The sequence below is a fragment of the Myxine glutinosa genome, chromosome 10 (genome assembly GCF_964187855.1).
Source record: "Myxine glutinosa chromosome 10, kmMyxGlut1.1, whole genome shotgun sequence".
Taxonomy (NCBI): domain Eukaryota; kingdom Metazoa; phylum Chordata; class Myxini; order Myxiniformes; family Myxinidae; genus Myxine; species Myxine glutinosa.
Window position 1 is genome coordinate 102092308 of NC_136270.1, and position 23569 is coordinate 102115876.

Consider the following 23569-nt stretch of genomic DNA (forward strand, 5'->3'; position numbering starts at 1 on the left):
TTTGTTAATACAATGTTTAGGCTTGTGGCAGACACACATAACAGAGCATGCAATGTAAGATATTGACAATGGTGAATTTATGAATTGAGACCCGTTGGGTTTTGTGGAACGGGGGACAGTATGGTAGAGTAAAGTATACGTACAGATGTAAGAGGTTATAACAGAGTAAAACAGATGGTAGACTAGACATGAAATATATATCCTCAGTACAGGTGATGACATGAAATATAAGTGATCTGCATCTCTGAAGGTCTGGATGAATCGCATGACTGGACAGAACCAGAGAGACCGTGGCATCAGAGGTAGAAGAACAGAGGAACAAAGGAAAACGAGTGAGACACCATAAACTTATGTAAATACACAAGCAACTGCTCACACACGACTTTCCATACAGAACATTGAACACTCACAAACACACTCACTTTGTACACCTCACTGAATCCTCCCCGGCCAAGCAGATGCAGCAACAAGTACCGGTCATTTAACGTGGGATGATCTTTGAACCTGTGTGACAGGGAAAAAATTTGAACAACTCTTTGCTTTTCTCATGGGCAGCTTTATGTTGGATGCTCTCATGTCGGCAATGAAAAACATTTACATCAATTTGCACAAGAAGGCAAGACCAACAACAATGTTTTCAAAGAAGTTCTTTGAAGTAGTTATTTCATTTTTAGTATTAGTGCTTGTGTATGTACGTGTTACCCTATGGTATGTTTTTAGGAAAATGCAAGTTTTGAAATAAATGTTTTTTGCCTCATTTCCTTTTCATTGTCAATTGTCAATTTTTCCCTGAGCTACACCGATCTGATAGAACCACTAAAAAAACCAAAAAAAAAACCCTTTTAAAGGCCATTTTCCCTGCTAGAGTGGGCGTGAGCCTTGCGGGCCCCATGACAATCATCATGGTTCCATTTTTGAGGCAATGTTTTTATGGTCGGATGCCCTTCCTGAAGCCAACCCTTTAGTCGCCTCTTACAACACGCAAGGATACGGTGTACCGATTCAAAACCGGGGCACACACCAGCACATTCATCCCAGCAAGATGGTACTCAATTTGCCGACCTCAGAAGGATGACAGGATGAGTCAACCCCCCTGGCGTTAATTCAACGATCGACCGTGATTCTAACTCAGGATCCTAGGATCCCAAGCTGGCACTCTAACCGCGAAGCCAACACCACGCTAAGGCAGATAATACCCCTGCTAATAAATAATAAAAAAGAAGGAAACTCACTGTGAGTTGTCCTCATTGTGAATTCGCTTCAGTTCCCGGATATGTAAATTCCTCACTCGCTCCAACCGCTCCAACTCAGCCTGTATCTCAGCCTCTTCCTGCATGCAGAACATAAAAAACATATTGGCTGCTTACAGTGGATTCAACAATAAACATACTCTGGGTATAAAAGGGCACAACAAAATAATAAAAAGATAGGGGGCAAAGAGAAGCACAACTAAAAAAAATGCACAAATGATAGTTTTGCTAAAATACAGGTTATTTTTTTTTCCAAAGAAAAGGTGACTTTTATTTTATTTTTCAACAGTTTAAGTCTTTGCAGATCACTTTGCTTTATGAGTTAAAGGAATTCCATAATATTGGCACCTTGCAACAGGAGTCCAAGGTCATGGACCTCCATGCACAATCCCTGCCACCTCAGGTTGCTTGCTTTCTACAAAGTCTCTTTCTTTCTACCCTCAGCAAGACAAAACTTGACACTCAACTCCACTAATTCACCTCCCACTTTCTCATCTGTGGAATTGTCTTCCCGAGTCTGTTATATTGAGTACGTCTCTCCAGGATTTGAAGTCTGATGATGATGGCCACCGCATGATCCTTTTGATCCTCAACTGCTGAGACCGTTTCAACTCTCCTGCAAAGTTTTTTTTTTTTTGTATACAAGATCGAGGCCCGTGTAAGAGCTAACAACAATCACAAAAAAACAACAACGAACGGACACACAAAACATACAAAAAAGGAAGTGGGAGACAAGATGGGGAGAGAGAGGGAAGCACACAAGTACAACAGCAGAGAACAGAGACAACGGAAGATCCGTGGGAGGGAGAGAGCTTGGGGGAGGAGGCATGGGAAGGCAGGGGGTGGGGGGGAAGTATAAAACACGTGGACACTGCTGGAATGTCCAGGAAAGAAAAAAGTCGGTATTTCAAAAAAAAAAAAAAAGTGGATTTGGGGTGAATTAACGGGGGTAGAAGATATTAAGGTTTTGGATGAGGGAAGATAAGAGATGGTGGTGAACAGCTGTTTTAAAGACCTGGAGGGAGGAGTGGGATTGAAGAGAGTGAGGGAGTTTGTTCCAGAGGCGGGAGTATAGAGGAATAAAGGAGTGAAGGTGAGCAGAGAGTCTTGATTTTGGCAATTTCACCAGAACAGGGATACTGGCAGATATTGTGAGACCTGTAGGAATATTTGGGGGCACAGAGCACAGATAGAGCTGGGGGAGCTAGGTCGGATAGGAGTTGGTAGAAGACAGAAAGACCACCTACCTGCCTGCGGTGAGTAGTGAAAGGCCCTCGGAGTTAGCTTCATCACGGGAGATTCCAATGATTCTGAACGCTTTGGTTTCAACAGCGTGAAGACGAGCTAGGTGTGAGGCAGGAGCACCAGCCCAGAGGGGATAACAGTATTCCATTGAGCTGTGGATGAAAGCCTTGTATGTGGTGAGGAGCTCAGGTGTGCCAAGGATGGACTTCGCACGACGGAGGATGCCCAGTCGGCGACTGGCTTTGGAGGCCAGCTTGGAAATGTGGTTTTCCCAGGAAAGATCATGGCAGATCGTGAGACCCAAAAGATTGAGTGACAGCACTTCTTGGAGAGGATTGTTCAGAAAGTAGATGGGAGGGTTGTTCAGTCGGCCTTTTCAGAGAGACATAGTAAGAGTGTGAGATTTGTCAGGATTGAAAGACATATTCCACTTGTTTGACCAGTCTGTGATTTTGTCCATGTCTGCAGAGTGAGGAGGCTGCAGACTGTCGATCTGAGAAATGAGGAATGGAGCGGCAGAGTGTGGAGTCATCAGCAAAGAGATAGAGAGGATTTTCAAGACAATCAGGGAGATCATTGATGAAGACCAGAAAAAACACCAGGCCCAGAACACTGCCTTGAGGAACTCCAGCTTGAACAGGAAGGGGAGATGAGAGAAACCCATTCAGAGCCACACGTTGACTACGACCAGAGAGGAAGTCCGCAAGGCATGCGTGGAGATTTCCATGGATCACATCGGAGGAGAGTTTGGTGAGCAGAGCGGGGTGCCAGACCGTATCGAAGGTACGTGATATGTCAAGCGAGACAGCTCTAATTTCCTGTTTGGCATTGAGGACCTCCATCCATTGTTGAGACAGCAGAAGCAGAATGTCCATAGCAGAGTGAGCTGGTCTGAAACCAAATTGATGATCAGAGATCAAGCCATTGGAGAAGAGGAAAGATTTGATATCCGAAGCAAGGATGGATTCCATGACTTTGCTGATAATTGGGAGAAGGCTGATTGGTCTGTAGTTGCAAGGATCTGTTTTTGCACCTTTTTTGGGTAAAGCAGTAATGTTGGTCTGATTTCCAAGCTGATGGCAAATGACTTTGAGCAAAAGAGAGGGCGAAGAGAACAGAGAGAGGGTGAGACAGAGTGGCAGAGCAGGATTTTAGAACTCTGAATACTCTTGAATAACCATTTTCCCTTTGCCCCATTCTGTATCTGCTGACCTTCTGTAATACTGCTCTTCCATGAGCATCAATATCTGCATGAACAGGTGATGAGTGATTGGCTGCAGCTGCCATCGTTGCTGAGAGCCATGTGTAGAACGGAGTTAATAAAGTAGGGAGGGAACATGCTTCCATTTTTAATTCTCCACGTTATCGAGATAGGTCTTTGGCCTGTAAGGTTTCCACTGATGCTCTAAAATGGGAAACATAGATCGCTTAAAATTTGTAGAATCACAGTGCCTCTTTTGATGCCAAGGCCTCGCACCCTGAGGAAACAAAATCGATCCCACGAGATCTTGCGGGGGAAGTCACGGTTTTTACGAAGCTGTCCCGACCTTCACGCACGCTCAAAATTAAGTAATTGTTCACAATTGTATTTTTGTCGAAACTGTATTTATCTTACGTGTGTGTACCATAGTGCATCCTTTGGAAGATTATCGGTGTTAATCTTTCATACCTGTATAGAGTATAGAGTGGTCGAGTATTTTGTGCCGCAAAATATTGCAGCCTTGCTGTTGTTCTTTAAGCTTCCTACCTGGAGGCTTTGTTTCTCTCAGCGGTCGATTGTGGTCCTGCTACTCTCATTCTCTCAGTTTTTTCCCAGTCTTTTCACCCCATACTTCCTTGTTTAAAATCTTAACTAAAAATACAACAAAAATAACCAAAAACATTTCCTTCTTTGTTCTTTTCGTTCGTTCGTTCTTCGACCACGTGTTTCACCCCCATTTCACGCCATTCCCCAGATCTGTTTTACCCTGTTCTTTTTGCCGACATCTTTTGCCCTGTTCACGTGACTCATGATTGCCCCTCTAGGCTCCCTCTCCCTGTTTTTTTTTTTTTGTGAATATTAGATTGTTATTCACGGTTCTGTTTAAATATGTTTAGACTTTCCCCTGCAGTGTTTTATTCAGTGGTATATTACAACAGGCTGTTTTTCTTCCTATTTAAAAGGCTCTTTTCAATTTCCTCTCCAACTCATTCTACTTCAAAAAAATATTCAATCTCTTATAATTCGAAATCACGACATGCTCTAAATTCAAATTCATTCCACCCCTCCTCTATCGTTCTTAAACGGATCGCTAACTTGAAAATCACAATAAACCCAATTTGTTAAAATGTTCGTCTTTCATTAATCATCCACTTTCTAAACTCCCCCCTTGCCCCTTCCCTCCAAATATCCCCCTTGCCCCTCCCCTACTAAACTCCCCCCTTGCACCTCCCCTCCTAAACTCCCCCCTAACCCATCCCCTTGAAAACTCCCACCCCAAACCTTCCGCTTCAAATCTCGCCCCCTACCATCCCTCTCCAATTCTCCCCCCTCCCACCCTCTTCTCAAAGCTGCCTGCCTCCTGACTTCATCTCCCTTCTATCTCATACCTCCACCTCCCCCAACCTTCTACTTTCCTCTGCCACCCCTCAAAGAACCCCTCACTGTGCCTCATACCATCACCATCAAACCTTTCGTCCTCATCCTTCCCTTTCTTGTAACTCTTCTGTAATATCTGACACACTATTAACTGCTCTTCCTAACTCCCCCGCCCATCCTTCATCTGCCCCTACCCCACCCCTCCCCTCTCCTGCACCCGATGCTCCCGCTCTCTCCTCATTAACGATATGGACCTCAAACATCCGAGGCCTTCGCTCAAACCTGATTGATCTCTCCCATTCAGGTCGCTTCTGACAATCCAGACTTGATCTACTTAACAGAAACTTTCCTCCTTCAAGATGTCTCTGATCCCTTAATATCTCTTCCTGGTTACTCCCTCCTCCAGTATGATAGACCTGAGCCTCGTCCTGGTGGTGGAGTTGCTATCTTTATCAAAAACTCTCTTTCTCACTGTCCTTGCACTGCCCTCTCTCCACCCCACCCCCAGGAGTACCTCTGGCTACGGCTTCCTCTCCGCTCCCACCTTTTGTTCATATGTGTTCTGTACCGTCCTCCAAACAGTGATGACTCCATTTACATGTCGCTGTCTGACAACATGAACCAACTTCTATCAACTCATCCCAACTCTCTCTTCCTCATATGTGGTGACTTCAACTGTCATCATGCCAGCTGGCTGGGTGTGGGTTCCTCTCTCACCAGCCATGGCACCTCAGCAAAGGACTTTTGTGACTCATGGGGACTGACACAATCTGTCAATTTCCCGACCCGGATCTCAGTCAATGTCTTCAAGTCAATGAGTATATTCTCTTCTAGACTTGGTTATGACAAACTTCCCTGCAAATGTCTGCTGCTCTTCTTCTGCTCCAATCGGTTCTTCTGATCATGTGCTTGTTAAAGTGGGCATCTCTCTGGCCATTCTCAGAGAGCCTCCTCAGTGTCGACGAGTCTGGCATTTCACTCAGGCCGACTGGCACGGGCTGCAAGCAGCAATGACTCATCGGGACTGGTCTCCCATCTCTACTGCCTCTGACATCAATTCTTCCTGGGAATTCTTCCAAAGCAAACTGCTCTCTCTCATGCACAGATTTATCCAATCTCATCTTCAGTTGTCTTACCCTTCCTCCTGTCCATGGTACACTGAATCTTGTGGTGAGGCAGTTGCCCTGAAACAACTTGCCTTTGCCTCTTGGAAGGCAAATCCAATTGAAGGCAATCTCAGTTCCTTCCACACTCAAGAATGAACTCTCAAACCTGTCTCCTTCCTCCAAATCCTGGTGGCGTCTGGTCAAATCCGTTTCTGGTGTTTGTTCCCCCTCCATCCCCTCCCTCACCTCAAATGGCTGCACAGTTGACACCGCACATGACAAAGCCGAATGCCTCAACTCTGTGTTTGCCTCAAAATCTTGTGTCCCAAACCCACCTCTCTCTGTTCCCACCTTACCCAGTCGAACCCAACTGCTCCTGGACTCTGTTTCCTTCTCTCCTGACAAGGTGGAGAAGTTTTTGTCAAACCTCGACTCTGATTCTGCAACTGGACCAGACGGCATCAGCCCACGGGTCGTGAAATCCTGCTCTGCGGCTCAATCTCACCCTCTCTCTGTTCTTTTCACCCTCTCATTTGCTCAAGGTCATCTGCCAGCATCTTGGAAATCAGCAAACATTACCGCTTTACACAAAAAGTTGCAAAAACAGATCCTTGCAACTACAGACCAATCAGCTTTCTCCCAATTATCAGCAAAGTCATGGAATCCATCATTGCTTCGGATATCAAATCCTTCCTCTTCTCCAATGGCTTGATCTCCGATCATCAATTTGGATTCAGATCAGGTCATTCTACTCTGGACATGTTGCTTCTGCTGTCTCAATAATGGATGGAGGTCCTCAATGCCAAACAGGAAATCAGAGCTGTCTCCCTCGACATGTCACGTGCCTTCGATATGGTCTGGCACCCAGCTCTGCTCACCAAATTCTCCTCCTATGGTATCCATGGAAATCTGCACGTTTGGCTTGCCGACGTCCTCTCTGGTCGTAGTCAACGTGTGGCCCTGAATGGATTTCTCTCATCGCCCCTTCCTGTTCTGGCTGGAGTTCCCCAAGGTAGTGTTCTGGGCCCTGTGCTTTTTCTGGTCTTCATCAATGATCTCTCCGACTCTCTGGAAAATCCTCTCTATCTCTTTGCTGATGACTCTACTCTACTCTACTCTACTCTAAACTCTACTCTACTCTACTCTACTCTGCCGCTCCATTCCTCATCCCTCAGATCGGCAGCTTGCAGCCTCCTCACTCTCTGCAGACCTGGACAAAATCACAGACTGGTCAAACAAGTGGAACATGTCTTTCAATCCTGACAAATCTCACACTCTTACTATGTCTCTCCTAAAAGACCGACTGGAAAACCCTCCCATCCACTTTCCCAGCAATCCTCTCCAAGAAGTTCTGTCGCTCAAGCTTTTGGGTCTCACTATCTGCCATGATCTTTCTTGGGAAAACCACATTGCCAAGCTAGCCTCCAAAGCCAGTCGCCGACTGGGCATCCTCCGTCGTGCGAAGTCCTTCCCTTGGCACACCTGAGCTCCTCACCACATACAAGGCTTTCATCCGCAGCTCAATGGAATACTGTTCCCCCCTCTGGACCGGTGCTCCTGCCTCACACCTAGCTCGGCTTCACGCTGTTGAAGCCAAAGCTTTCAGAATCATTGGAATCTCCTGCGATTAAGCTAACTCCGAGGGCCTTTCACTCACTCACCACAGCCAGGTTGGTGGTCTTTCTGTCTTCTACCGACTCCTCTTCGGTCTTGCTGCCCCAGCTCTGTCTGTGCTCTGTCCCCCAAATATTCCTTCAGGTCACACAAGATCTGCCAGCAACTCTCTTCTGGTGAAACTGCCAAAATCAAGACTCGATGCTCACCTTCACTCCTTCATTCCTCTTTTCTCCCGCCTCTGGAACAAACTCCCCCACCCTCTTCAATCCCACTCCTCCCTCCATGTCTTTAAAACAGCTGTTCACCACCATCTCTTATCTTCCCCCATCCAAAACCTTGATCTTTACTAGCCCCGTTAATTCACCCCAGATACACTTTTTCGAAATTCCAACTTCTTTCCTGGAAGTCCTTGCAGTGTCCATATGTTTTATACCTCTCCCACCTCTCCCCAAGCCCTCTCCCTCCCACAGTTCTCTCGATGTCCCTGCTCTCAAATGTTGTGTTTGTGTCCTTCCCCCTCTCTCCCCATCTTGTCTATCGCTCCCCTTATTTGGTGTTTTATGTGTCGGTTTGACTTTTTGTGTGATTAATGTTTGCTCTTTCACGAGCCTCGATCTTGTATCCCCCCAAAAAAAAAAAAAACTATAAAAAGCGCACACAATGATAATTGCTTTGCAATACATGTCCCCCCCCCCCCCCCCCCTACTGGTCGGGTGGTGTATAATAATGCAAATCACGAATGAATTCGGTCACGAGAAATAATAAAAATAACCCGATGTGCACACATTAAGCAAAACATGCGTACTGCGTATGTGCATATGTAATACATTGTGGTTATCCACCTGGGATCATTCCAATTGCACTGGAGCCAAGGCCAAGCCCAAGGCCAAGTGAAATGCCTCTTCCTGACATGGTGGCACATGATTTTAATTGGAGTTGAGTTAGACCAGATGACCAGCCAATGGGTGTAATAGTCCAAGCAGTTCGGCAATTTGGATGTAGATAATGTAATATGCTGCATGTTCATCTCATACACAAGGGATATCTCATACACAAGGGATCAAAATCCAACAGTCTGTTTGTTATAAACAAACAGAACACTCGAACTATAACTTTGCGTAATTTTGCACAGTAAAGCCAAAACAAATTTAAAAAACAATTGATGAAATGCCCCAAAACTCAATCTTGTTCTGTAACTTATATGTAACTCAATCTTGTAACATAAAGCCATGTACCAAGTTTCAGTTGAATATATTAAAGGGTAATCGGGGAAAAGTCTGGAAAACCACAGGTGCGATGGACAGACAGACAGACTGAGTGCAAACATATAGTCTCCTCAGGTGAAACCGGTAGGGGACTAATAATTAAATAAATCTGAATTACCAAACCATGTTTTGTCAATCATCTTTTAGGGCTAAAAAATAAAATAAAACGATTGTCCACTAAATTTTAGCATAGATGAGAGCTAACAAGAATAATAGAATGAGTGAGGCGAGAACATTATAAACAAGAAAGAACAATCAGAGATTGCAGACCCTCACCAGGATGTGTTTTCAGTGGTTTTTAAGGCTTTTGTGTTAAAACAAATATGGCGGCCAAACCAAGTGACCAATGACATCATCATTATTATTTTTTTCTCCACCAATTTATCTCTAGATTATGCTCAATAAATTTCATCTTGATCGGATGAAGTTTTGTACTTGTCAAATTATGACATCATAATGGAGGCACCTATGACATCATTACCAGATGTTATTCCACATGGAGAGTTATTTTCAATGAGCCATGTCAAAAAAATTTATATGCAGCGCTTTCGGAGATATAGAGGTGCAATTTTTTTCGTTTTTTCCAGGATGTCGGCCGAACCACGTGACTGATGACATCATAATTTTTTCTCTCCACCAATTTATGCCGACATGAACCAGCTTTAGAGGCAATAATTTATGCCGACATGAACCACCTTTAGAGGCCATAATTTATGCCTACATGACGCTCAATAAATTTCATCTTGATTGGATAAAGTTTTGTACTTGTCGAATTATGATGTCATAATGGAGGAACATATGACATCATCATTAACATATTTTATTCCCAATGGAGTTTTTTCACAATGAGCCATGTCTCAATTTTTTCTATTCAGCACTTTCGGAGATATAAAGGTGCAAAGCTTTTTGGTTTTTCCAAGATGACGGCCGAACAACGTAATCTATGTCATCATAATTATCATTAAAAAATTATACAGGTGGAGGTGCACCTATGGTGAAAATTTCCTGTCAATCGGACCAACGGTTGCAGAGAAAATCATATTTATTCTGTGCGGACAAACAAAGAAACAGACAGACAGACAGACAAACAAACAAGAAGATGTCATGTGGAGCACGATACAAAATCCACCCAAAGTTTTCCATTGATACAACAAATTGTCCATTTCATCAAGATATAAAATTGACGATCTTGATCAAAGCTTGGGGCAACAGGATGAAAAGTGACGATTTTTCAGATGAAAAATGATTATTTCAGAAGTTTGACCTTGAGTTGACCTTTGACATTTTGACCTCAAAAATCGTTGGTTTCCCAATTCAGTGACAATATGCAAATGCTGTTCAATTCCCAAGTCAATCGGTTGAAAATTGACGGCTTTTCAGATGAAAATTGATTTTGAAAATTTGACCTTGAGTTGACCTTTGACCTTTTGACCTCAAAAATAGTTCATTTCCCAATTTAGTAACAATATATAAATGCTATTCAATTTTCAAGTCAATCGGATTAAAAATGGTGATTTTAGAAATTTGACCTCCAGATGACCTTTGACCTCAAAATCAATAGGCTTCTCAAGTGGGACAGCCTATACGGCTTGGTGAAGTTTTGTGACGATCGGTTTAGAATTGTGACCTGTAAGCCGGTGAAAAACAAACAAGAAGACCTCATGCAGAGCACGATACTTGCAAAATCCACCCCCCCCCCCTCCCCAAAAAAGTTTTCCATTGATGCAGCAAATTGTCCATTTCATCAAGATATAAAACTGACTATCTTGATCAAAGCTTGGGTCAACAGGATGAAAAGTGACGATTTTTCAGATGAAAAACGATGATTTTGGAAGGTTGACCTTGAGTTGACCTTTGACCTTTTGACCTCAAAAATAGTTAGTTTCCCTATTTAGTGACTCAATGTGCAAATGCTGTTCAATTTTTAAGTCAATCGGATGAAAATTGAGGATTTTTGAAACTTGACCTATGTTGACCTTTTGGCCAATGTTGACCTCAAAAATAGCTGGTGGTTGAATTCAGTGACCATATATGCAAATCCTCTTAGAATTTCAAGTCAATCGGATGAAAATTGATGATTTTAGAAATTAGACCTATGTTGACCTTTGTTGACCTCAAAAACTACTTGGTGGTTGAATTCAGTAACCAGATATGCAAATGCTCTTCAAATTTCCAGTCAATCGGATGAAAATTGAAGATTTTAGAAATTTGGCCGATGTTGACCTTTCGGTCTATGTTCATCTAAAATATAATTTGTGGTTGAATTCAGTGACCAGATATGCAAATGCTCTTCAAATTTCCAATCGGATGAAAATTGAGGATTTTCGAAATTCGGCCTATGTTGACCTTTTGGCCTATGTTGACCTCAAAAACTACTTGGTGGTTGAATTCAGTGACCAGATGTGCAAATGCTCTTCACATTTCCAGTCAATCGGATGAAAATTGAAGATTTTAGAAATTTGGCCGATGTTGACCTTTCGGCCTATGTTCATCTAAAATATAATTTGTGGTTGAATTCAGTGACCAGATATGCAAATGCTCTTCAAATTTCCAATCGGATGAAAATTGAGGATTTTCGAAATTCGGCCTATTTTGACCTCAAAAACTACTTGGTGGTTGAATTCAGTGACCAGATGTGCAAGTCCTCTTCAAATTTCAAGTCAAATGGATGAAAATTTGAGGATTTTAGAAATCCGGCCTATGTTGGCCTCAAAAATACTTGGTGGTTGAATTCAGTGACGAGATATGCAAGTCTTCTTCAAATTTCAAGGTAATCAGATTAAAATTGAGGATTTTAGAAATTTGGCAAAGTTTGTGACCTTTGGCCTATGTTGACCTTTTGACCCCAAAAACAATAGGCTTCTTGCTTATGACCAACTCTACCATTTGGTGAAGTTTCGTGACGATCGGTTTAGAATTGTGACCTGTAGGCTGGTGACAAACAAACAGACAGACAGACAAGCAGACAGAACCACAAACGCAACGTACCAATTATACTTGAAAAATCTTCGATTTTGCAAGTAACAAATGAACACTCACTCAGAGCGACACTTGGAAAAACAGAACAAAGTAGAATGGCACTCAGGAGAGCATCCTTTTGACCTCAAAAACAATTAGTGGTTGAATTCAGTGACCTGACATGCAAATCGTCTTCAAAGTTTAAGTCAATCGGATGAAAATTAAGGATTTTAGAAATTTGAAAAAAAGTGGTTGACCTTTGGCCTATGTTGACCTTTTGGCCTACACTGATCTCAAAAATTGTTGGTGGTTGAATTCAGTTAGCCAATATGAAAATCACATTAAAATTCCAAGTCAATCGAATCAAAATTGAGGATTTTAGAAATTTGAAATAATTGTTGTTGACCGTTGGCCTATGTTGACCTTTTGGCTTATGCTGATCTCAAAAATAGTTGGTTGAATTCAGTTAGCCGATATGTAAATCCTTTTCAAATTTCAAGTCAATCGGATGAAAATTGAGGATTTTAGACATTTGACCAAGTGGTTGACCTTTGGCCTATGTTGACCTTTTGGCCTATGCTGATCTCAAAATAGTTGGTGGTTGAATTCAGTTAGCTGGTGTAAATCCTATTCAAATTTCAAGTCAAATGGATGAAAATTGAGGATTTTAGAAATTCAAAAAAAGTGGTTGACCTTTGGCCGACGCTGATCTCAAAAATAGTTGGTGGTTGAATTCAGTAAGCTGATATGTAAATCCTATTCAAATTTCAAGTCAATTAGATGAAAATTGAGGATTTTAGAAATGTGAAAAAGTGGTTGACCTTTGGCCTATGTTGACCTTTTGGCCTACGCTGATCTCAAAAATAGTTAGTGGTTGAATTCCGTTAGCCGATATGTAAATCCTATTCAAATTTCAAGTCAATCGGATTAAAATTGAGGATTTTAGAAATTTTTAGGTTGACCTTTGGCCTATGTTGACCTTTTGACCTCAAATATATAGGATTTTGTCGGACCACGAACTTTACCATTTGGTGAAGTTTCGTGAAGATCGGTTTCAAATTGTGACCTGTAGGCAAGTATAAGTGAGTGGACGCACATGCACGCACGCACACACACACACACACACACACGAGTGATCAACATACTTGGCAAAATAAAAATAAAAAAAATTTGCCAAGTAACAAACAGACAGACACACAGAACCACAAACACAACCGACCAATATACTTGAAAAATCTTCGATTTTGCGAGTAACAAACAAACGGACTCAAATGCAATACCCTCCCCTCTGGCGCGGGTAATGATTGCAAGAAATTGAGCAAACAAACTGCGTTAAAGTGTCAAAATAATCTTACTTTTTTGAGATGTCCCAGCCGAAGTTTGAAGATCTCTTCCTGTTCATGATATTCGGCTATGGTCAATCTGAAAAGGCAAGAGGCAACATGAAAATTTTATTTACAAGTAAAGTCCTGTACCAACTAACCAAAGCGGTGATTTGCCAAAATTAAACGAGTAGGAAACGGAAGTTGTTTTTTTTTTCAATGGTCACCTCATACCTGCTGTTATTATCGGCTCAATGACAGGAAGAATAAACAGCTCCACTCAAAAGATTTACCAAACAGTTTAATAGTAAAAAAAAAATGATGACAAATAAAATAATACAATAAAGCATATAAAATAAATTACACAAAACTATATTTCAAAATGAGGGGACAAAACAATAAGAACAAGAAAGAGCAATCAGAGATTGCAAACCCTCGCCAGGATGTATTTTGAATGGTTTTTAAGGCTTTTGTGTTAAAACAAATATGGCGGCCAAACCACGTGACCGATGACGTCATTTTTTTTTTTTCTAAACTAATTTATTCCTCAATTATGCTCAAGAAATTTCATCTTGATCAGATGAAGTTTTGTACTTTTCGAATTATGACGTCATAATGGAGGCACCTATGCCATCATCATTAACATATTTTATTCCTCATGGAGAGTTCTTTATAATGAGCCATGTCTCAATTTTTTCTATTCAGCGCTTTCAGAGATAAAGAGGTGCAAAGTTTTTCGGTTTTTCCAAGATGGCGGCCACACCACGTGATCTATGACGTCATAATTATTTTTTTTAAATTCTACAGGTGGAGTTGCACCCATGGTGAAAATTTCCTGTCAATCGGACCAACGGTTGCAGAGAAAATCATATTTATTCTGTGAGGACAAACAAACATGAAAAATCGGTCAGAGACCGAGGACTTGCTGGAATATACTTTTTTTATTGGCCATTTTGGACAAATATGGCGGCCGAACCACGTGATCGATGACGTCATCATTATTTGTTTTCTAAACTAATTTATTCCGAGATTATGCTCAAGAAATTTCATCTTGATCGGATGAAGTTTTGTACTTGTTGAATTATTATGTCATAATGGAGGTACCTATGACATCATCATTAACATATTTTATTCCCCATGGAGAGTTATTTACAATGAGCCACGTCTCAATTTTTTCTATTCAGCACTTTAGGAGATATAGAGGTGCAAGGTTTTTCCGTTTTTCCAAGATGGCGGCCGAACCACGTGACTGATGACGTCATCATTAATTTTTTTCCTCCACCAGTTTATGCCGACATGACGCTCAAGAAATTGCATCTTGATAGGATGAAGTTTTGTACTTGTCGAATTATCAAATTATGACATCATAATGGAGGCCTTAGGCCGAGAGTTAAAAATTTGGCACAGTCTATTCCAGGGCAAGTCAGTCTATTCAATGTGTGTAAAGTTTGGCGAATCTACGTGCAACAATGTAGACGTAGTGCTGCGCACAGACAGACAAACAGATAAACCAACCGATCAACATACTTGCCGGAATCTTTTCCAGCAAGTAACAAACAGACTCAAATGCAATACCCTCTCCTCTGGTGAGGGTAATTATGACAACAGAGGATGGTTATGGATAATCAGGATTGCAAATTCTAAAATGAACTCAACTGGGGCAGATGGAAAACTTGAACGGCACTCAGTAGAGTGCATACCCCAGCCAGGATGAACAGTTTAGGTTTTGTATCCCACTAATAGGTCGGATCTGGATCCAAACCTGAAACAAAATATCTGCTTGTTCTTGTCACCTCACCAACTTATTCACCTAGTTTTGTCACAACTCGTTCACAACTTTTTTGAGATATCAAAATATGTTTTTGGCCACATCTCTCAATGGTGAAGAATCATTTTTAAAATTCTCATATCCAGACCTGGAATCGGATAGTCACCAAAATCTTGGTGACGTGATGTCCTTGTCACACATCACGTCCAAATCTATGAATAACCTTTTGAGATATCCTGCTCACAGACAAACAGACAGACAGAGGTGAAAACATAACCTCCATCCACCTTCAGTGGGAAACATAATAACTTGATATAACTGGTGGGGGTAGGAAGGGTTACTGCCAGCCTGACCACCATAGGCGCCCAGCAATGGGTGGCAAAAATTATCTGTCTGTGTCTCCCTGTGTGTCTCTCCCTCTGTATGTGTGAGCGCACATCTGTGTGTCTGTGTCTCTCTCTCCCCATTCTGGTGGTGAACTGACTTGCCCAGCTATTCCTTCTGCTATAAATTGATGAATTTTGTATGTATTGATTGTGTGTGTCTCCCTGCGTGTGTGAGTGCGTCTCTCTCTCCATGTGTGTGCATTTCTCTCTTTCTCTTTCTCTTTCTCTTTCTCTCTCTCTCTCTCTCTCATGTTCCTGCACAAATGCAGCAATCTCTTCCAATTCCATGCTGGGTTATGCAGTTTCCACCAGTTTCTCGGCAGGGAATTGGAAGAGCGAAATTTGAATGAATTGGGGGGGGGGGGGGGGGGGGGGGAAGGAAAGGATTGTAATCATATAAGAGGGGTGGTGGGGGAGAGGGGTTATCTCAATCTTACAGGACAGGGCTGCAGGTCGAAATGATCTACACATGGCCTCATATGTATGACTAAAAAGCCCTGCCCTGCCAACAACACAGACATCACCAGGATACTTACTCTTCCCCATACAAGTAACAATGTATGCATGCATGCATGTATTAATGTATATAAAAAAGAGCATTTGTCAATCTACTGCTGGATGAAAGCTTCCCTACGACTCCTTCACAAACATCTCTCTTCGGTAAGTCTCCTCCAACTTGCTTCTGCAAACCTTGATTTTATCTTTCCATATTCCAAGAGGTCATCTTCCAGTTTGTTTGTTTTTTCGTTGGTTTTTTTCCACAAGTATATCCATTTATTAAATGTAAAAAATGTAATGTATTTTTTCTGAAGTATGGGGTCTTGTGAATCATGTCGTGTGTGGCTACTTACAGCTGTGGAGCCTGGGGTTTGAGGAAACCCTCCTCAGAACCATTTACGGCTTTCGTTTTGCGCACCTTGGCCTCAGGTGCAGGGCCAGGGCTCATGGCATGGCCGGCTGTAGGCGGTTTCCGCTTCACAAGAAGCTTCCTCTGACGTTCAATGTCCTCTCGCTGCTGGTTGATCCATTCCTGCTGTCTGTAGAGGACCATACATCATATAAGAATGAAGCAAGGGGGGTAGGGAGTTTTAAAAAACGACTAGTGACAGATAAACGTAAGAGAATGCACCAACTACAAATAGAGCGCATCTTAATGTATTTCTCTGTTGTCAGCAAGGATGAACACACTTGATAAGATTCTGAAATGCGAAGCCATCTGTCCATTGCTCGGTGAATGTCGCCCCATGGCGAACAGTCACAAAGTGGCCAAGACGGAGACGGTCCTGCATGCTCTTCTCTCGACATGCCAGCTTCTCCTGGTCCGACTAACAAGCGAAGAGAGATCATTACTTATGTGATTTTATTTTTAACAAAATCTAAGGCTTTTAATGGAGCTGCCACACACACATCTCATGCACATGGATCCACAGCCGAATACATGCTATACAACACAGGACAGATAGATGAGACAATCAATCACAGCTACTGAGCTTTGGGAAAGTGCCGTCACTTCCAGGGTTCATCGACAATTTTACATTTTTGGAGGTGGCAAGAATCACACTGATGTGTTGTTCTTTTTTCAGGATCGAAGGCTCCTACTGGAACTGCCAGACACACATCTCACACACATGGACATGCAGACGAATACATGATACACAATACAGGATGGTTAGATGAGAAAAAATAGTCACTGAGCTTAGGGGAAGTGATGTTACTTCCTAGGACACTCTGGGTACCAGCAACGTCACAACAATGGTGCTGCATTTCTCACCACACTCAGCGGGACATTTCCTAAGGAGGAATTATTTCCTCCCTAGGGATGCCAACCTATGGAGATTGTCCGTACTCATTCTTTTTAAATCTGAACGTCAATGAAGTAAGCAGCACGGACAATTTTTAATACCTTTGGTATGACATGACACGGACACAATTTGAAACACCAACCTCCCAGATTCAGAGCTAATGCTCCAACCATTACACCACTGAGCCTGATGGTTACCATTTTTAGTAGAAGAGCTCAGGTTATGGGCTATTCGAAGCTGCGAGTTTTTTTTTTCCTGGTTTGGTTTTTATTTTGGATTTTTTTTATTTTTTATTTTTATTTTTTTTGTATACTGAATCGAGGCTCGTGAAAGAGCTAACATTTATTTCACAAACAAATCAACCAGACAAACAAAACACACAAAAAGAGGGAGCGGAAGACAAGATGGGGAGAGAAGGGGAAGCACACAACCACAACATTTGAGAGCAGGGAGAAGTGTGGGAGGGAGAGGGCTTGGGGGCAGGAGGCATGGGAGGGGGAGGGCGGGGGGGAGAGGTATAAAACACAAGGGTACCGAAATTAGCGGGGGTAGAAAAGATCAAGGTTTTGGATGGGGGAGGATAAGAGATGGTGGTGAACAGCTGTTTTAAAGACCTGGAGGGTGCAGTGGGATTGAAGAGAGTGAGGGAGTTTGTTCCAGAGGCGGGAGAAAAGAGGAATGAAGGAGTGAAGGTGAACAGAAAGTCTTGATTTTGGCAGTTTAACCATAAGAGGGTTGCAGGCAGATATTGTGCGACCTGTAGGAATATTTGGGGGACAGAGCCCAGAGAGGGCTGGGGGGGCAAGGCCAGAGAGGAGTCGGTAGAAGACGGAAAGACCACCAACCTGCCTGCGGTGAGTGAGTGAAAGGCCCTTGGAGTTAGCTTCATCGCGGGAGATTCCAATGATTCTGAACGCTTTGGTTTCAACAGCGTGAAGACGGGCTAGGTGTGAGGCAGGAGCACCAGACCAGAGGGGAGAGCAGTATTCCATAGAGCTGCGGATGAAAGCCTTGTATGTGGTGAGGAGCTCAGGTGTGCCAAGGAAGGACTTCGCACGATGGAGGATGCCCAGTCGGCGACTGGCTTTGGAGGCCAGATTTGAAATGTGGTTTTCCCAGGAAAGATCATGGCAAATAGTGAGACCCAAAAGCTTGAGTGACAGAACTTCTTGGAGAGGATTATTCAGAAAGTGGATGGGAGGGTTTTCCAGTCGGTCTTTTCGGAGAGACATCGTAAGAGTGTGAGATTTATCATGATTGAAAGACATGTTCCATTTGTTTGCCCAGTCTGTGATTTTGTCCAGGTCTGCAGAGAGTGAGGAGGCTGCAGACTGCCGATCTGAGGGATGAGGAATGGAGCGACAGAGAGTAGAGTCGTCAGCAAAGAGATAGAGAGGATTTTCAAGAGAGTCAGAGAGATCATTGATGAAGACCAGAAAAAGCACAGGGCCCAGAACACTACCTTGGGGAACTCCAGCCTGAACAGGAAGAGGAGATGAGAGAAACCCATTCAGGGCCACAAGTTGACTACGACCATAGAGGAAGTCCGCCAGCCATGCGTGGAGATTTCCATGGATACCAAAGGAGGAGAGTTTGGTGAGCAGAGCAGGGTGCCAGACCGTATCGAAGGCACGTGAAATGTCAAGGGAGACAGCTCTAATTTCCTGTTTGGCATTGAGGACCTCCATCCATTGTTGAGAAAGCAGAAGCAGCATGTCCAGAGTAGAGTGACCAGGTCTGAAACCAAATTGATGATCAGAGATCAAGCCATTGGAGAAGAGGAAAGATTTCATATCTGAAGCAATGATGGATTCCATGACTTTGCTGATAATTGGGAGAAGGCCGATTGGTCTGTAGTTGCTGGGATCTGTTTTTGCACCTTTTTTGTGCAAAGCGGTGATGTTGGCCGATTTCCAAACAGATGGCAGATGACCTTGAGCAAAAGAGAGGGTGAAGAGAACAGAAAGAGGGAGTGAAAGAGCAGAAGAACATGATTTTAGGACCCGTGGGCTGATGCCGTCAGGTCCAGTTGCAGAATCCGAGTAGAGGGTTGACAGAAACTTTTCCACCTTGTCAGGAGGAAAGGACACAGAGTCCAGGAGCAGCTGGGTATGACTGGGTACGGTGGGTACAGAGAGGGATGGGTTTGGGACACAAGATTTAGAGGCAAACACAGAGTTGAGGCATTCAGCTTTTTCACGTGCGGAGTCAGCCGTTAAGCCGTTTGAGGTGAGGGAGGGGATGGAGTGGGAACAAACACCAGAAACAGATTTGACCAGACGCCACCAGGATTTGGAAGAGGGAGACAGATAAGAGAGTTTGGTCTTGAGAACGGTGATATATTGTTTCCTGGCTCTCCTGAGGGTGGACACACACTTGTTTCGGGCTTAGTGAAAGGAAATGAGATTTCCTTCCGTTGGATTTGCTTTCCAGGAGACGAAAGCAAGTTGTTTCAGGGCAACAGCCTAACCACAAGATTCCGTGTACCATGGACGGGAGGAAGGGTATGACAACTGAAGACGAGATGGGATAAATCTGTGCATGAGAGAGAGCAATTTACTTTGAAAGAATTCCCAGGATGAGTTGATGTCAGAGGCGGTAGAGATGGGAGACCAGTCCAGATGATTGATGGCTGCTTGAAGACCGTGCCAGTTGGCCTGAGTGAAATGCCAGACTCGTCGACGCTGAGGAGGCTCTCTGAGAATGGTCAGAGAGATGTCCACTTTGACAAGCACATGATCAGATGAGTCGATTGGAGCAGAAGAAGAGCAGCAGACATTTTCAGGGAAGTTTGTCATAACCAAATCCAGAAGAGAAGATGCTCCGTTGACTGAGATCCGGGTCGGGAAATTGACAGATTGTGTCAGTCCCAGTGAGTCGCAGAAGTCCTTTGCTGAAGAGCCATGGCTGGTGAGAGAGGTACCCACACCCAGCCAACTGGCATGGTGACAATTGAAATCACCACATATGAGGAAGAGAGAGTTGGGATGGGTAGATAGAAGTTGGTCCATATTATCAGACAGTGAGATGTAGATGGAGTCATCGCTGTTTGGTGGACGGTACAACACACATATGAACAAAAGGTGGGAGCGAAGGGGAAGCCGTAGCCAAAGGTATTCCTGGGGGTGAGGTGGAGAGAGGGCAGTGGAGGGCGAGTGAGGAAGAGAGTTTTTTATAAAGATAGCAACCCCACCTCCAGGACGAGGCTCAGGTCTATCATACCGGAGGAGGGAGTAACCTGGGAGAGATACCAAGGCATCAGAGACATCATGAAGGAGGAAAGTTTCTGTTAAGCAGATCACATCTGGTTTGTCAGAAGCAACCTGTATGGAGAGGTCAGTCAAGTTTGAGCGAAGGCCCCGGATGTTTGAGGACCATACCGTTAATGAAGAGGAAGGGGGAGCATCGGGTCCAGAACAGGGGGGGGGGGGGAGGGGTAGGGTAAGATGTGGAAGAGGAGGAAGAGGTAGGGAGAGCTGTTGAAGGTGTCAGAGATTTTCAGAGATTTCAGAATAGCTTGGAGAAAGGGAAGAATGGGGCGGACAAAAGGTTTGATGGAGATTGGGTGAGGCACAGTGAGGTGTTATTTGAGGAGGGGGAAGAGCGAGGCAGAAGGTTGGGGGAGATGAAGGTGAAAGTTGTAAGGGGGAAGAAGCAGGGAGGATGCTTTGAGGAGGAGGGGTGAGAGGGGAGTCTAGGAGGGGAGGAGCGAGGGAGAGTCTCGGAGGGGAGGGGTGTGGGGGGAGTTTAGGAGGGAGGGGAGGGAAGGGGCAAGGGGGGAGATTTGAAAGGGATGGGTGATGGGGAGGATTTGGAGGGGAGGGGTGAGATTGGATTTTGAAAAGTGTACGATTCATGGGAAACGAACATTTTTTGCAAAATGAGTTTGAGACCTTCGAGTCAAAAATACGTTTGAGGACACTGGAGGAGGGATGGAGTTCTGGATAGTTTAGGGAATGTAGAAAGGAGGAACTGTAAGAGATGGTATTATATATATTTTTTGGAATGAATAGATTTGGTGAGCAAGACGAAAGCATCCTTTTGTAGGAAAAGAAGAAAAGGGTGTTATAATATATGAGAGAAAATAGTTGTTCAGGGGAGAGATTATACATTTCTAACCACGTGATCGCGTGATCGCGAACGAACGAACAAAAAGAACAACAAATAAACGAATAAGACCTGGGAAGGAAATATTTTTTTGGGGTTTTTTTTTTTTTTGTGAGTAGAGATATTAAACAAGGAGGTATGGGGTGAACGACTGGGACGAAACAGAGAACGAAAATAATTTCAGCGCATTCGACGAATTGCTGAGAGAAAAACAAAACCACAAGGTCGGAGACGGTACGGTAGCCGAAGCCTACGAGTACTAGGCCGCAGAATACTCGATACGCATTAACCGACGATTGTGTATACATGTACGAAAAATTAGCACCGAAAATTTTCCAAAAGATACGCTATAGGTACATAAACTGAAAGATAGATACAGTCTCGACAAAAACACAATTGAGAAATATCACTTAGCTTCGAAAGCGTGAGCGCATGGACCAGCTTCGAAAAGACGTGACCTCGCCGTGATCTCGCGAGATACAACATCGAAGCTCGTGTAAGAGCTAATGAATTGCAAATCCAGTAACTACAATATCACACTGCCATTGCAGCATTATTGCAAAAATTTCAATATTTTTGTGGCAGCTCGACTTGTTTACAGAAAGTATGCATTGCCAAAATCGTATTGTCAACAATATCTTTGCCTTAAAATTCAATATACAAGGTTTTATTGTTAAAAAAGGTGAAACGCTAAACAAATAAAATGGCATTCCTGCATGGGTACCCATACAATTTATTTTTCCCAATATCAAGTAAACAACAGGTTTTCCATTTAGATTGCATGCTGTCTAATGCCTTTACAATTCCAACGCTAATACCACAACTACATTTTTAAGTCAAAATAACGATACCAAGTTACAAAAAGAGGTGATCACTCTACTGTGTATAGCAGATAATATATTGTTATGAATTTGGGTAGTGATATGTTGAGCAGAGTAGATCTGAGTAGGTACCATGCTTCGGGATGTCGCGGTAAGGACCACTACCTGTAATAAGTTCTTCATGAGCAGGCGTTTTGTTGGTTAAGGTGTATGATTGTGAATCTCCCAGGAGATTCGAGTGATAGTTAGTGTAGGGAATAATGAGTAGAGCCTTTGCATGTCTCACCTGGTAATCAAACCTTTGTCCCTTATGGCACTACAGACCACATAGACACTTGGTTAGGATCCCTTAGTACAACAGTAATGATGCCCTTCCCCCCTGACATGACTTAGGAAGAAATCAGGCCAGAACACCGCCATCATCTGCACCTCCGAGAGGCCTACCCGCCTCGCATAGCACGTGCTGTGACCAAGGAATAGGGGACGGGAGCGAGAGTGGCGCAGTGGGCGTGCCCCTTGACGAGCCGGCGAGTCGGTGGAGGCTCTGATTGGCAGGATAGTGCGCCAATGCTGATGTGACCGGCCAGATATATTAACGGGGGCCGGACGCCGTTTCGAGCAGTTCGAGTCACGAGTTGGTGTTGAGTTGAGCAGGAGGACTGAGAGAGTCGAGTTCCATTCCTGAGTCGAGTTGAGTTGAGAGCCAGTCGAGTTCAGACGAGTTCACTCCTGGGGCCCTGGCAGTTCACAGCTTCAGAGAGTCCTGGTGCGATCCTGAGTTGGCTTGTGAGCAGAGTCCTGGCCCCGGTTGAGTTGGCTGTCGTGTGGAAGATCGCCGTCGAGGTGGTTGGAGCTCGCTCCTTTTTGCTGGGTGGATTCGCGCTAGCCTGCTGTGGGACCTCATGGTGATCGGTGCTTGGTGCTCGGTGCTGATAGGCCTTGTGGGACTTGGAGCGAGGGACCTCGTGGTGTGTGATCGGGCTGGACGGAGCGGTGTTGGACGGCAGCCACCAAGACGACAAAGACAAGATAAGGCCGCATCCGCGAATACACTTGACCTAAAAGACATGTGTCTTTCGTATTTGATCCCCCTCGTCTTGTGTTTGAGGTCTGGTGTGCGGGATCCCCATTTAGGATATTCATTACCGGCACGCATTTTACTGTCCCTGCCTGTTATTGAATAAACCCTTGTATTATTTTGCATCCCCATTCAAACCTGTGCCGCTTGAGTTAATTTCCTTCCAGGACCGGAGCTATGCTGGCGTGCTGCAGTTAAGTGCTTTCGCCGCAGCCTCCATTTCCCTTCTTCCTCCCGCGCGGCCATAGCCGAATCCGTATTTGGGT

The 23569-nt window shown here is 43.8% G+C and overlaps 1 protein-coding gene across 1 annotated transcript in view; it reads right to left on the bottom strand.

The window, feature by feature from the left end:
• The window catches only part of LOC137433891 (serine/threonine-protein kinase tousled-like 2), a gene marked incomplete in the record, with an annotated part of 278139 nt that overhangs the window by 81101 nt on the left and 173469 nt on the right, over window positions 1-23569 (bottom strand). The window contains 5 exon segments of the mRNA XM_078785945.1: window positions 423-504; window positions 1233-1330; window positions 13375-13441; window positions 16347-16532; window positions 16684-16820. Coding sequence (XP_078642071.1) covers window positions 423-504; window positions 1233-1330; window positions 13375-13441; window positions 16347-16532; window positions 16684-16820 — 570 coding nt within the window.